Source organism: Microplitis demolitor, chromosome 4 (assembly GCF_026212275.2).
Source record: "Microplitis demolitor isolate Queensland-Clemson2020A chromosome 4, iyMicDemo2.1a, whole genome shotgun sequence".
Classification (NCBI taxonomy): Eukaryota; Metazoa; Arthropoda; class Insecta; order Hymenoptera; family Braconidae; genus Microplitis; species Microplitis demolitor.
Genome location: NC_068548.1, coordinates 19,835,196 through 19,852,337, shown reverse-complemented (window position 1 = coordinate 19,852,337; position 17,142 = coordinate 19,835,196). Strand labels below are relative to the sequence as shown.

At 31.2% G+C, this 17,142-nt stretch overlaps 1 protein-coding gene and 1 long non-coding RNA gene across 3 annotated transcripts in view; one reads left to right on the top strand and one right to left on the bottom strand.

Moving 5' to 3' along the window:
* The window catches only part of LOC128667631 (uncharacterized), a 176,292-nt gene that overhangs the window by 123,872 nt on the left and 35,278 nt on the right, over nucleotides 1-17,142 (bottom strand). The gene's annotated exons all lie outside the window — the stretch shown is intronic.
* Nucleotides 1-17,142, top strand: part of LOC103568162 (neuroligin-4, X-linked) — a 132,435-nt gene that overhangs the window by 83,916 nt on the left and 31,377 nt on the right. For both annotated transcript variants that reach the window (XM_053738550.1, XM_014440884.2), the window contains one exon: nucleotides 14,706-14,860. In XM_053738550.1, coding sequence (XP_053594525.1) covers nucleotides 14,706-14,860 — 155 coding nt within the window. The remainder of the gene's footprint in view (nucleotides 1-14,705; nucleotides 14,861-17,142) is intronic.

Genomic DNA, 17,142 nt, shown 5'->3' with positions numbered 1-17,142 from the left:
TTATTTCTCTGCATCCCGATTTTACGACCTGATCTGTGGGAATTAAAATTTATCTATTTACCCCGGGGGAATTATTTAATTTTGTAATTTTAAAAACATACTTTTATTGATTTTACTTGGCATATTTTACGTGTCATTCTAACATATATGTACTTTAGTGTGTATATGCACACATGTATATGCATTATATAGTTACGTTGGAGTCGTCCGTTCATCGAATTCTCGCAAGCATTGATTCGTATAAATAGTATACGGAACTCGTGTAATGGAATTTCGCGCGATCGACGCGTCGTTGGCGCCAACTTCAGGGTGATTCGTTTCATTGAATTCCAATAAATACCGCGGTAACGCAATAATTCCCGTACCATAGAAGAGACCAATAAATTCTTTTGTAGTTCTCAACACACACACTCTCACGGTGCTACTCTTTGTGACAATTTTAATGGCCACTCGGTTATATTGCATTTCACAATTTCAGTTGAACCTCCGGAAATTTTTTTTTTTCGAGAACCTACACACATGTTATGCATTTTATTTCGTGCAAACAGTATGGTTCCGAGGAATAGTAAATTCCATAGTATTTTTATATATATGTTAGTAGGACATAATTTGTGGGCCGTCTAAATTTTTTTTACTTTAGAAAAAAAATCTAAACCTTCTCTATTGATTATGACACTGTTGATTTTTTTTTTATGACAATAACGAGCTCCTTAATGGAAATTTATTGATAAATTAGAATTGATTCATGACTTATTGAAATTCATGTATGAAGACCAAGTACAAAAACTCGGATCCGAAAGTGGATCGTCTAGTTGTCGATTCCTATTTGCAAGACATGCAAAATCCCCTCGAAATCGCAAAGAAGATCTTTCCATAATAAGTAATGTATGTGTATGACTATACCTATACCTACACTTTATATCTCACATTTCAATATTCCATTTTCGTCCAGCCAGACGATTTGACGTTGGATATTGATTCTCATCGTCTTTATCATCCGATTCTTTATTTTTTATATTTTATATTTCAAATATGTATATGTACTTTAGAATAGCTTCGGTTGCATTATTCATACAAACATATCAAGCAAGCAATGAAACGATGAAAGTCGACATCGACAGCAAAAGGACGTTTCCGCGGTTACTTCAAATTCATATGCCAATCTCACTCCAAATAATAAAAGAACCTTAAAGTCCAATATTCTCAACAAAATGTAACATAAATTTTACCAATTTCATGCTCGATACATTTCATTTCATTTCACGATGATTATTATTAAATTTGCGAAGAAAAAAAGTATCAAATAGTGGAGAAAAAAAATTTTCATTTTCTTCACAAAATCCAATATTTAATTTTAGTACTTTTAAAGACAAAGTAAGAGTTTATCAATGTTTTGTAGCAAAAAAGTGTATAATATTTTTAGCAAAGAGTAATATCTCGGAAGACAACAAAGCATAGCCGTGAGTAGAATTGATAACACGCTGTGTTACTCGACTTCACGCGCGTGAACTGCGAAACTACGGAGACGACGAGTTTAAGTAGGAAAAACAGAAAGAGACAACAGAGAATAAGGAGACGCAGAGAACCAAGGTTGGTGCTGCTGTTACTGCTACTAGAGTATGAGCTGTAGAGGTATTGAAACTTTCCGATGCGAATATCCTAGGGTACATGAACGTGAATTCTTGCGCACTGGGGTGCGAGTGTGCTCGCATTACCCTTGTTCCGGGCTGGATATCAACATCCTGTAAACTAGATAGTATATGTTCGCACGTGCGGTGACTGAAACCAGGCTCTTTAGTTTACAGTAGAGTGTATAGAAAAAAGTATATATACTGTTCATATGTATGCTGAGTAACCGTTGAGTATTTTCTATCCTATTACTCGCACATCATACTTATACTTAAGGGTCATGTTTGTAAAATATTTATATATCAAGGCAACACGTTTTCGACTATTAACGATGAGAAGACACTCAATAAATTTTTGCTATGGAAAATTTAAATAAAAAATTTTTCATAAAACGTTTATGCTTGATACAATGTAAATTCATAAATTTATTGAGCAATATCTATTTTTCTACCGATTTTATCCGATGATAATTAAACTTTAAACGTACGTAGTTCACCCGTCGATTTTCCACTTGGATAATTTATCAAAGTCCTCGTGAGATCGATGTGGCACGTAGTTACGCGTAGCAATAAGAATGAAAAGAAAAAAAACTAGCAAGAAGTATAGTATTAAAGTGTATGTATATATATGAAACAGAGAAAGAGGTATTGATAAAACAGGTAAAATAGCGCGAGAAAGGAATCTCTAGAACAACCCTCACTCCTTTAACTTATCCTCTCTTTTACTCCCTTTACGATTTAGTTTCATTTCCAGCATGAGTTTTATTGCACTGTGAAATAACAGTTAGAGGGATCAAGTGAAAGAGAGGAGTAACGGATGGAATAAGAGGGCAAAAAACAACTCAGCGTATAATGTTACCCCATTACGATGAAAAAGTCGCTCATTCGTTGTCGAGTAGTGCACGGAAAATCGTGTCACCAGTGAAGAATAATTCAATGTCAATTGCGAAAGACTCGCGAATATCACGTAAATCGATTTTGCTCCAATGATTTTTTTTCTCTATGTACATATTATTATTATTATTATTATTATTATTATTATTATTATTATTATTATTATTATTATTATTATTATTATTATTATTGGTGTTATTTCAACATCCTTGCTCTTTTGGTTTCGAGTTATTCAGATTTTTTACAGTCGATCGAACATTAGAATGTTTCGAGGATTTTCAAATTCACTCGTTCTCGTTTGTAGCTTAGAAAAGTAGTTCTCTATCTTCATGATACTTGAAGAAGAAGCGAAAGAGAAATATCAGAGCATCAAAGGAATACTCATATGTAGTTTGGTCTCTCTTTATTACATCTGGTTTGATGGTGCTTGGTAAAGTTTTTCACATAACAAAAGGTCGAGTATGAGTTCCGCAAATCCCTTACTTGCCTCGAAATTAATTTCCCGAACACTCGAGCACGAGCAGCGGGTGCACATGGCGTACCGCAATGTCCGTTTCTACTTAGCTCAAGATTAGCTAGGCTGGGAAACTGCATTCACTGCCATCTCAAGTTTCAAATTAATACTTCATATATTTACTCAGGGATACTGTATTTAGACGGTTCGAAATGCCAGATGTAACCCCACTTTCGTGTCTTGTGGTTATCAAAAAGATCGTTGCAGGACTAACACACAACTACCCGTAAAAAATATTTTTTAATGTGTTCAAGTCTCACTGGTGCATATTCCACTTGATATTTTATGAAGAACGCTTCATTTTTATGGTATTATACCCCATCATTAAAAGTTTATTCATATACAAAGAAAATTTAATTAATGGAAAAAAAAAATAAACATGAATCATTTTAATTTAATTTTTTTAGTCGTATTAATTATAGTGTACTTCCTCAGACGATATAATATTTTAAATAAAATTATTAAATCATTTTAAATTATATATCCGGGAATGTAATTTCGTCTGTTAAATTAAATAAAGAAAAAAAAATTAATCCGATACTCTCAAGGAAATTAAAAAAAAAAAAATCTCAACAGATAAAATTTTTTTATTTTAACTGGAAGATTTTTATGTCTTAATTAAGTTTTAATTATAGAAATGAAATTATAATTAATATCTAATCAAATTTAAGATTTAATTAAAATCTCAGTTCTTTTTTATAATCGGGCAATTAATTATCGTGTACTAAGTGATATTAAATGTAGCAATGTAAAGTTTATTTAGTGTTCAGTATAACATGAATTGATATAATTTGTCAATTCATCAGGAGTAAGCCCAAATAATTCCTGTCGTCTCGGTTCACATCTGCGATACTGCCTCTAGGGTCTCCTCCGGATTACGATCTGTCGTACCATCACGTTATCACGCATTGAATACGGAGGGGAAGATGTTAGGTAGCCGAGTTTCAGGTTCCTCTGATGACAATGGAGCAGCATGAAATTCTGCGTATGCATATATGTGTATACACACACTCACTCATATGGCTTCTAATGTAGTTATAACACAATAATATACATACGCAGGTGCATTCAACTCCAATAATGTATCGTCTCAACAATCGGTAGTGCACACACACACGCACACACACAAACACATACACATCTGAATCTATGCGTCATCGGAAATTGTGCACTAGCCTAAGAGAGAATGATTGACTCCAGGATTTCTGGTCTCCCTCACTCACAACTGATTATAATAGACGAAATTTAGTATTTGCGAGCAGCCACCACTGGTCTCATCATCTTCATCATCATCTATGGTTTCTCATTATTTAAATATTGTCAACGGCAGACGTGAACATTGTTGAGGCTCATCGAGGCTCATCCAGGAACCGATGGTAACATTACTTGAGACAGAGCAATGAATTCTTAGCAGTACTAAACGTGTCATCACATCGATTCACACTGGGACATCAATGTGAATTCTGCGGCAAGTTAACGTTCTTAACGTTACCACAAACGACCTTTAATGTTCACTCGGCACGATTGCTATTTCCCAGTCCCTTCACCCATTTAGCTTACAAGAAAATGAAAACTCTCTGGCATCAAGTTTCCTTCTATTTAAGACTTGACGTTATATTTCTTTATACTGTAGCCTTCTTTATGTCTTCTTTGGTGGCTTTTAAACTGTACACAACATTATTCCACTTGAAACTTTAAACTTTCGTCTTCCTTCGTTTTAGTTTCTCTCAAAGTTTCTTCATTTCGGAAATAATTTTAATGCAGAAACAGCTTAATGAATTTCGATTACGTCATTTCTGTGAGTATTGATTGTTATACATGTTCACAGAAAGTTGAAAATTTTTTCAATTAAAGATAATTCAAAGAACTATAAATTAAACTTTTCAAGTAAAATTTTATGATTATTTATTTTAAAAGTTTGATCAAATTTTCGATCGAAAAATTTCATAATTTTGTATTTAATATATGTTATTGTAATTTTTAAACAGAAATATTTTTTATTTAAAATATAGCTTTGAAGATTGATAAAAACTCTTGGAATTAAAATTAAAAAATAAATAGTTAATTCAAAGCCAGATATTCTGGGCTAATTTTAATATCTAGATGACGATTGTTAGTATAGTAAAATGAATTCGTATTAATAATAGAAATATTTTAATAATTTATGTAATGAGATTTATACAAAAACTAAACCTCATAGAATTACCATACACTCTACCAAATACTATGAAAGCTCTCTCAACTCCATCAATAATCACAAAGTGAATTAATAATACAGATATGTCAGCATTCTATTAATTAATTTACTCAAAGTAACCCCAAATATTTAATAATAGAAGTTTGACCAAGACAGTGAATGAATGGATCAAACGGTAGTAATTAACAATCGTAATTTTCATTAGCTGTCAGTAGCATTCTATTAATTTGAAATTTTGTAAAAATAAAAATTTTAATTATGAAATGTGTTAAAAAAATAAATAAAGTTAGTGGCATTACGTTCATGTACATAGATCTAAATAATTAAAATATAAATTGTACGTAGTTAAATTATTTTTTTCGGTTCAATCAATAAAAAATAAATAATCACATTTTGTAATATAAAATTAAGCCAATAATTTTTAAAATGAAATACTTTCAAAATTTTTAAATTGAAAATAGAGTTAAGTAAATCCTAATGTAATGTTGACATAATACGTCAGAGTAAACTAAAAAAATGGAATTTCTTGTAAGTACATTCTTTGCACTCAACAAAAAACTAAAAAATTTAAACAGTAAAGTATCATTGTAGTGTAAAAGAGATTCTCTTAAATATGTACCACACGTGGTGAGAAAGCGTGAGAAGACAGAAAATTCCCGTGAATTCCATACGAATAGACTTTCTCTATTCTTTTATCTCTCTCACACTTGCAACCATGCATGTATTTGACGGTATCTAAAATGACGACCGTTAGACCGTTAAGAACATTTCAACAATGTACTTTGAGCTTTGAAGTGCTCTTTGATATTTCAATTCACCTCAACTTGAGCTATCTGTTTGACTGTATTTAGACAGTTCGGCATAGCAGGTATAACTCTACTCCCGTGTCCGACGATTACCAGAAAGATCATCGCTTATACCCGTAAAAATATTTTTTCAATGGGTTGGAGTTTCACTGGTGAATACTCCAAATCATAAACAGTCTATGAAGCAAACGAAGCAAGAACAAAAAAATCATTCATATTTTTAACTCTTCCGTATCATAATGCGCTCTAAAATGTCGTCAATAAAAAATAAATAACAGATTCAAAAAACAAAGAACATTTACTATTGAAACAATCAGAAGAAGAAATACTTCTGAGTAAAGAAAATAGTTTTCTATTTTTTCTAGTGAAGTCATTCTTATTTAAAGAGTAAAAATAAATAAGTAAATAAAAAGATTCTTTAATTGAATATTGAAGAAGAATAAAACCCGTGAAAATAGTCAAGCACAAATTCTCTCTTGTACAGTTTGAGAGCATCCATCCGGTATTCTTTACTTTGAAATAACCCAAGAAGATTTCAATAGGCTCTCTCTCTTTCTCTCTTTCCTCACGTTCGTGTCGTTCTTTGCAGAATTAATTAGCGAAGTATATATAATAATGAATAGAGTTAAAAGAAACCGTCATGCTGGGAATATTTCTCTTTTCTTCTTGTTCTTCTTGTTCTTCACCATGATCTTCATCTCTTCTTGCATTCGCTGCGTATTTTCTTTGGGAATTTTCAAGCGGAGAAAACGCTACGTTATTCTTTCCCATTTTTTCTATCACTTTATTTATTTAAATCCGACACATTTTCCTATCATCTTCCGCAAAAAAATTCAATTTAATGATAACAAAAATCCATGAATAAAATGAATAAAAAATCTGAAGAAAATAAAATTGGTACTAAAGTGAGCTTAATTGGTCTTGATCTTAAAAAGTATACATATAATAATAAAAAGTACGAGTGTATGTACGCATACTATTATTTTAAAATAAAATAAAATTATGTGAGTCTTGACTCTGTATTTAGACAGTTCGGCAAGGCGATAGGTCGTGTCTCTTGGTCTTTTCATCTTGCTGGAAAAGTCACGATGACTCGTTGGGGTCGAGTTTGAGAAACAATAGAAATAGTTCGTGCCACAACGGGGTATATAACTTGGAGGATTGAGTCAGGAAGAAAACAAGCCACTGAGGTAGACGTATACATGGATATAGTATTATATAGTGAAAGCCCGTTGGTAGCGAGGTGGAAGCTCTCCGGATAGAGCTCAAATCGAAATAGAAATGGAAAAGGCTAAAGACTGAGTGTTAAAATGACCTGGACTACCAACCTGAGATAAGGGAATATATATAGACATACAAAGACCACGAAGATGGAGAAATGGGAAGCTTTCTAGCTATGTATAAATTATATGCACTACCATGACAAAAATACCACAATCTACGTACTAATATATACGAAATGAGTCCTTGTAATAAGCATACACAATATTCACGTATTGTATAAACACACAGGTATATACACGCAGATGTATTGTGTGAGTGTGTGTTTGTATTGTTTTACGTTGTGTTGGTATTTGTGTTTACGTGAGCGACACGAAAATAATAGGCAATAGAAACAATACCCAGTAAACCAACCAGAGGCATTGTTTCTCATGGACATCATGACATTGTACGATGTATTTTCGCACCCCTAGAATCCGACGCCATTTTGTGAGCATCCATTCAGACTACTGATAATGATAAAATGATTTTTTTTTATAATAACTATCTATAAAAACAATAATATTTCGTATTGTATTTATTCAAACATGAGCAGGCTTTTAAATATCTGAATATTTTATTTTTTTTATGGAACATTATTAAATTTGATAATGAATTAAAAATGCAAAGAACTGATAGAAAATTTAAATTTTCGTTGATCTCGTGATTTATTTATTACTAAAAGATAAATGTTGTGTGATAACAATGATGAAACATAGAATGAAATCAAATGATTTAATCAGATAATTTAAATCTGAATAAGGATTTTTGTGGGAAGGATGAAAAAATAAATTGAACTTTGAGCATGACGTGACGAAAAAGTATAGCAAAAGAAGAATCTATAAAGACACACTATCGTATCGTGAATATCGCTGGTTTCATTCATTTGAATTTAAATATATACGAAAGTCACAAGCCGTGATGAGGTCTTTGCGGTATCGCGATGCCATCAAGCAAAACACCTTTTGCTCTATCCTGAATCTTGTCTTTTTCTAAAACTTTTTTCGCACTACTGTCATTATTTTTTTCGTTTGTGCGCCATCTCGGAAATTTAAATTATATTCAGAAGATGTATATATAAAGCTTGGAATGCTGGAATGACAGATGTGTATCTAGGAAAGGAATTTTCAGCGATATTTGTTCAATGTGAATATATATCAAGATTGTGCGTTTGTTAGTTTTACATGTGAAATAGAAGTTTCTTTTTCTTTCAATGGTAAAACTCAACACACATACAGTTCGTTTGTCTATAATACCTCAGTGTTTACTGATCTAACATGAGAAAAATGTAGTACAGAACTCATACTTTCGCGGTACACTACTCTCAACTCTCAGTACAAAATAATGGCAAATAAAACCTAGTTTCTCCGCGCTTCAATTCTCTCACGTTCTCGTCTTATACATTCATATGTATACATATATAACTGTAATATGTAAGTACTCAGAAAGTTTCACGAATTCGAGTTTAACGCTTCAACTATTTTATCAAAAGTAAACGATGCTGAAAAGTATTTTCATAGAACAAATGACGTTATTTAAGTATCAATAATGTCTTACGTTTTTCTTTTCATCGAATTTTTTTTTTAACACACGGTAACAGTGGTTTTCAAGTCATCAAGAACGAATTTAAAACCAAAATCTAATAACATGCAAAATCAATTTTAACTTCAGGTTCCGATTCAATGACCATCCGATAGTTATTTTTTTTCGGAATTTATTTGTATTTGCTTGCGGTTTGGTAATCGACATTGGAACCGTAATTTTTAATTTTAACTTTGAATTCGGACGCAATGACCTGAAAAACCTATTGCACTCAAAGCTCGGTAAAATTGCAGATTTTTGTAGTTTGGTCACCGGTATTGCTATCGTCATTGTTAATTTTCAAATTTTAACTTCTGATTCAAAGTTACTGACCCAAAAAAAAAATAATACAAATAATCAATAGATTTATTAACCTGAAAATTCTAAAGTTTTCGATACATTTAGAAAACGGTAGATCGTCATCATTTTCTCAGAGATGTAGGCATATATATATATATATATATATATATATATATATATATATATATATATTTATGTAATTTAAACAAACATTTCAATTTGTTTACTATAAAATAAAAATAAAAATTTACAAACTAACTAGTTAAATAAATAAATGACCAAAATTTTGAAAAAAAAAAAAAAATAATAAAGCATTTTTATTTGTCTTCTTGAAATAATATTCCCATGAATAAATTTTTTCTGCATATCTCGAAAAATAAATCAATTTTCTATTGAAGCGTACTTGAATAAAACAAACGTTGATTTAAAACAATACGTCTGTATGTTTATTTTTCATTATTTTCAATTCCGTAAATAAAATACTACTAAATAATAAAAAAAAATATCTATAACTTTTGGAAAAAATTATTTATTTTCATTGAGTATCTCCATTAGTATGATAAACTAGCTATCCATACAAAAAAATTCTACGTTTGCTCTAATATATTATTTAAAACTTCGAGACGCATATTTAGAAAATAAAAGAATCGAGTAATTTTTTTACGACAACGTTTTAAATGACTTGTTCATATCTAATTTTTTAGTTCTATATGACTAAAAATTAATTTATTCATATTTATATTATGTTTATGTTACTTTTTTCTTAAAGGTTTTGTGAGAACAATTTCTTTGGATAAATTTTACCTCAGCTGCAATTTAGCAAAGTTCTCTTGTGCTTTAAACAGAAAGCAGTCCTTATACATCTTATACGAACTTCTAACAGCCTCTAAAAGACATTTTACTCTGTAATTTGAATACTCAACATTTATATGCACCTACATATATATATATATATATATAGAAATATAACTATAGTCTAACTTTTGCTGTGAGTATCGTGGGTTCTAGTACCACACGTTTCTAAAATCACACAAATTTATTTCAAGTAGTGTAAGAGAACTAATAGTCAGATGTTAAATTCTAAGAAAATTACGTCAAGTTAATACAAATACTCATTATAATATAAATAGTCACTTAAATAGTGAATAAGTGATACTGTAAATGAAAAATATATTTAACACTTAAAGGTATAACTTTGATATTTATTAAAGTTAAATCGATATATTTAAAAGCACAAAGTTAATTGCATCAATTATCCTCATCACTTTGTGCACACTTTGTAGCACTGCAATTAACTCGTTAATGATGCAACGAGTCTTTTCAACATTTCGATATCATTAAAACGTATTACAGTAACGAGCTATCAGTAGCAAGAAAAAAAATTTTTTAAATAAAGTCGACATTAAATAATTAAATTAAAATAGATCAAGTGCAATTATCCATGATTTTCGAAGTGGCAGGTTAAAAGTTTCGACATAACTCAACTACTCGCTACAACAACGTAATTATTATACCACCGCCCTTTGCTTCTTCTTTGAAACGTCAATTATAATTAATGAAAATAAAAATCTCTAATGAACTTAAGTGTTATTTTAAAACTTTTTAGAATGAAATTTCTATTAGTTTTTTTAAATAAAATATATTGTATGATATGATTATAAAAAAATATATAAATTTGATGTATGAATAAAAAAAAGTTGTGTATAATTCAACAGATCGTCGCAAACCGTCCATTGACATGACAACTGCAATTTGTTAACCTACTCGACGGGTATAAATATCTTTTTCTCATACAATAAATCAAGCCCACGACAACCATTAATACATATGAAAGAGTACACTACCTAGATATTGTGATTGACAAATTTAATGTGATAATGTCAGTAATAACAAGAGTGTTGAGTAAACATGAGATACCGGAAAACAATTTCACAAATAACGTATATTTTTTTTTTCTAAAAATGGTTTTAAAAATTTTTTTTTTTTTTTTTTTTGTTAAGTAAACAATTGAGGAAAAAAATAAAAAACGATGTGAGACATGTGTGCTTGGACAGCAAGGGACATCGTTTAATCATTTAACCCTCCTTTAGTGTCTGACGTTTACAGATCCACCTACTCGGTTGTCTCGTGTGTTAGTTCGTTGGACGCTCATCTATACACCCACACACCAACACCCGATTATTTTTGACTTTTATTTTGTCGCCTTTGCCAATCGAGAAAACACTCAAGTCCGATGACACTCAGGCATCTGTCGTACTCTTATAAAATACCTCGGCTGGCTTGATAAATAATTTATTGTTCTTAAAATGGGATAAAAAAAACCCTAAGAAAATTTTTAGACATTATTTATTAACTTGAGTTATTCGAGTTTCGTTGCTTTCAATTTGTAGCTCATAATTTTGTAGTTCGATACTGTCTTATGGCTCTTGCATCATTTAAACGATGTAATGGCTATCGATTCCATGGCAATACCATTTAGGATAACGTACTTCAGATAGCCAGAGCCCATGACCATTGCGATTAATCGGTACGTGATCTCACCACAAGTTTAGTGCCTCTGTGACTTAGACATTATGTAAAATCGATGCTCATCAGAATGAAGCTGCATGGCAGGAGTAGAACCAATCCTAGTAGTAGTATCATATGACGTTGTGTCAGACACTATCTCTCCTTACTACTATTACTCCGATCAAAATAAAAATGGCGTGTATTTTTAAAACCACTTCACGAAATAAATATATTAAATAAATTTATATTAATTCCATTGGTTAAATCGATTGAGTAAAAAATTTGATGTTCAAATCAACAGAAATCACGTTTTTAAACCCCGTTTACACTAACATTTATTCTATTTCAACAAAAACAATTCTCAGATCGAATAAAATTTCTTCAGTATTGAAAAATAAAGTGTGAAAAAACTAATGGTAAACATTAAATGTAAAAACTTTAACAGAAATCCATAAAACTTTCCACTATGTTTATTGTTAATTTATTATTGTTATTATTAGTTAAATATAAAATAATAAATTTGAAGGTTGATTTTGCTGAAATAAATTTCAACATAAACTTTTACAATTTATATTATGTATATTGTTCTAAATTCTTGGATTTATGTATTGAAATTTAATGAACACATTCACACGCAAATTTCTCTATCCTCATGAATTTTAATTTATACCCCCATATTTTAATCTGTATTGAGAATTCAACTCTTTTTTTTCTAAATCATGATAATATTTTCAATTAAAACTTGTTGAAATAGTTTTTTTTTTTTTTTTTTTTTGAACTAAAAAATAATTAAATTATTGATTGAAAGTTTCCAGTACATTATTACGTTGATTGTACATTTTTCACGTTATGTGTTAAAAAATAAAAGCAAAAAAGTATAAAGTTAGCGGCATTGTTCAATAGACTAACCACATCTATTGAAAGGGCGACAATCTATTGCACTACCAATACTCAACGAATTCTATACGAGGTCTTGAGTTTCTATATCTCATGTCTGCAACATTGCCGTCGACTGTGAACAGAAGGCCCTGGTGAATCAGTATGTGTAACCACGAAAGAGTCTCCAGACACTCTTTTATTCGATCTCTACGGTAAAGTAGTCTGTAGACTCGAAACTTTTGGCCCCCTTTTCAATCCCACAAAATTGATGTCTACACATCTCCAGACGATATTGTATCGCCAGTTCTCTAGTTCCATTTGAGCGCCCTTTTCTTTACGGTGATACTTCAATCTTCACGACTTTTCAAACACCAATATTGTCATTTTTTACGATTTCCTCTCAGCGACATTTATTTCGTTCCTTTGTTTCAAGTTAATTAAACAGTTTTTTCACTCAACTCCCTACTCATTTTAATTCCATTAAACTCATTAATATTTGGTCTACTTGATATTGACGAAATAAATATTCGTTGCACTTTACAAGATCGAGTAATGCTTTTAAATCTCTTTTAGCCTGCCGCTGATCTTAATACTCTCAAAGGTGTCGCTTAAACTGGATTTCCTTTTAATTACATTAATCCAAATGTTAGAAGAAGTAATTACCGTGTGCTAATTTAATTATTGAAATATTTAATACACTTTGCTAACAATTTATCCTCCAATATAAAAGACAATCAATTTTATTTCGTTTATTCTCATTAATTTAAATTTACCGAGATCGAAAAATAATTTGAATGTTTCAAAAATACAATAGACGAAATAAAGTTTTGACAAAATATTTTTACGCAAAAATGATAAAAGTAAAAAGTATTAATTATTATACACAATGCACTTCTTGATGCTAAATATAGAAAATTTAAAACAAAAACTTTGACTTATACAAAATGTTTAATTAAGTACACAATGTACAAAGAAGTTAAACCGTGTGGGTTTATAACAGCGAGATGAGCAATTTTGAATACGTCTTGTAATTCCGATTGAAACAAAGTTCGAAATGTGAAATGTAGGAACAGAACGTGACAATGTGTACAAGAAACTATGAATTGTACAAGATTATATATATTTATATATAGATATATATGCATATATACATGTATTTTGTCATTGTCTCAGTGAGGCGTCAGTTTGCTGGAGTTGTTTTGCAAACTGAATTTCATCATTGTCAAGACGTTGCCAAGAGTACTAGGCTAAAGAAAAGACGACATTAGATTCAGCGAACAGATGTATATTATATTATATACATATATATATTTCAAAGATTGCACGTAGATATGTATAGTTAAGTACGCAGTAAGAGAGAGGGTGGAGTGAAGAAAAATAAATGTTAGAGTGGAACGTATCGCAACCGATCAATCTAATTATTCTATTCAAGTACTTTTGTACAACGACATCTATTCCAAAGTTGTACAATAAATTGTCACGTCATTTCAAAATGGCTGTTTGAGCACCCTGTCAAAGGCATAACTGCACACGGTATATATTTATATGGTGCAGAATAACGAGGATGAAAATAATTCAATAGGAATCGAGAGGAGAAAAAATCGATAGCAAATCTCGCGGGGTGATGTCCTAGTAGTCCTGGCTCGGCTGAAAGTCGTCACTAGGGAGCTTCTGAAAGATACACAACGTCGCTCGTCGACGATATGTTACTGATACAAACGAGCCGAAGCATCCTCTCTCGTTTGAACAGACAGTTAAAAGAGCCGAGGTATAGTCACTTTTCGCGAACGAATGAACAAACGAACGAACGAATGACTATAACCATCCAGGGAGTCGGCTCAACTAATCTGGCAACCCTGTCCTCCACGAGGAGTCGAGTTTCCTGTGGGAACCATTTTCCAACGGCTGTCATTTTCATTTCCAATGAGCCTCTAGAGATGTAAACTCTACTGTTTGTCCAATGTGATATTTTTAGATATGGCTATTGTTCTATATTATTGTTTTCATATTCATTATTTTCGTGTTCAAATTTTTTATACACTAAATAAACAGTGTTAAATCCAAATATTCTACGAGATAAATTCAACAGATAAGGATTTATAATTAGAATATAAATTTAATTTTGAATTTTTTTTCAGAAAATGGGAACCGTCCATGGAGAAGAATTGCCTTATGTTTTTGGAGCGCCACTTGTAGATGGGTTTGGATATTTTCGAAGATCTAATTACACTAAATCCGATATGACTATGTCTGAAAGTCTTATTCAAGCGTTTGCTAACTTCGTCAAGTCTGGGTAAGTGTACGCATTTATTTCTATGGCTTATTCTCAGAAAAAAAAATTTTTAATAATAAAATTGAATAACTCTCTTTATTAATATTAATATTATTTTTTTTTTTTTTTTGAGAAAATTTGAATTTGATTTTCATATTACTACATATACGTGAGTATATGCAGTACTAAAAGCCAAAAAGTTGTAAAATAAAAATAACCTGGGTAAAAATTCCATAAGGAAAAAATACCAGAGTTGTATGCCTAGGACGGGAGTCTGTATTATCCATATTCATGAATTCCAACGTGAGTTCTCGAATTGAAGTGAAAATATTTTTGAGGCTGTCCACTGCGTAATAACTTTCGTGAAGTTTATTCACTCTATTTTTTTTTTATATAGTTTTTTATGTAAAAAAAATTTTTTTTGCTATTTTATCGCAATAATTCTTGAGTAGATGGTGAAATAGCGACGTTGATTGATTAAATTCAAGCGCGAATATTTAAAGTTCTTTAGAAAACAGCTTTAAAAATATAATTTATTTCGATTTAAAGAAAAACTTTGTATTCAAATCTATGAAATAAAACATTATGTTACATTTTGATAGATCTTTTAATGAACAAAGTTCCATTGATTTGCTGAATGGAATATTCAGAGCTCTGTACGAGTTGTAAAATTTAAATCCACTTTACTTTTTCGTGTTTAGTCTGATAAAAAAAAAAAACTCAAACATTTCAAAAACATACGCAATCAAGCTCTTTTGAATCAGTCTAAACAAACTTCTGATTTAATTCATATAAATTATTAAATTTCACTAAATAAATATATTTTCATATCAAATGAGAATCTCGGCAATGAAAGTAATATTTATTTTCGTTATTTTCTCATATTATTTTAAATTTTGTAAGCATGCAACAAAATTTTAACTTATATCAAAAAATGTTCGTTGCACCATATTTTAATTTTAAATCAAATTTATGAAAAACTCTTCATTGCGCAACTTTTTAAAAAAAATTAATCAAACTCCGTAGCAAAAAATTTGGTAAGGATATAATTTAACGAAGCAATAAATATTAAATGAGTGAAAAATTACCCGAGATCTAATTGAATTAACTCATCAAACATAAAAATAAGTAACAAACTAATATTAGAGTAAATTATAAAACACAAATTACAATTACTGGAGCCTAAAAACATTCTAGTTTTCCCAAAAGTACCAATCATAACTCTTGTCAGCTCGTTATTGTTCTCGAAACAACCTAGATCATCCAGCACACAGGCCAGCCGGATACATATCTCTTATCAGCGCCGCCGCAGTGTCTCTATCTGCGCGTAAACACAAACGTGCTTGCTGTGGGTTATCTAAGTACAGCAATCGCTAGCAATTGACTTTTTGCCCTGAAAACGTGTACTGAGCATTACAGGTGGGCGTGTCTGAATAACCTACCAGCCGCAGCAGCAGCAGTAGCAGTAGCAGTAGCACACCAGTTCCCTGGGTACAAACAATAAGCCTTCGCGGTGGTTTGAGGATGATACCAAAGAGTAAAGGATGGCAACAACATCTCCACAACTACTAATGCTGCTCCAACTGGTACACCGACTGCTATTACTATCACCATCACTAATAACACCACCATACAAATATAATCCAACAACGCACTTTAACAAAACTTATACTTTAATGTATGTGTGTTTATATATTGGTGTTGGTATATATAACCGGTTGGAAACTTATTGGCAACATATGCGCGACCCTCAACCTTTTACACTGCACTCACTAACCAACCTACGAGCAACGAACGAACGAACGAACGAACGAACGAACGTTCCCCATTTCCTCATTCTATGAATATGCAAAAGGCAGCAGACGATATTTCAGTTTGTACTAGTCGTTGGCCCCAGGCAATGTGAAATTTGCTTCGTCGATATACGAAAATTATACGATGTTTTGTATACCAATAGACACTAATGTGAAATTGGTATTAGCATTAGTGGTAGTGATGCTGCTAGAGGTTCTGTGCCATAGCCTCTATGACATAACATCTTATCCTACGCCAGTTCATCAGAGCTTACAAAAGACCTGATCTCGTGACAGTGATCTGATCTTAACTTACTAGTTACTACCATGTGTCGAGGTTGCTTTCGAATTTTACAATGAGGATGAAACTGTATGATAGATAATAGAGTAAATAAATACTACTATCCTAGAAATGTCAGGAATTATCATTATAAAAATAAAACTGCCAAAACATGACAGATATTGCAATCAAAATAACCATTGTCTTTTTGAAAATAATTTTCACTGCAA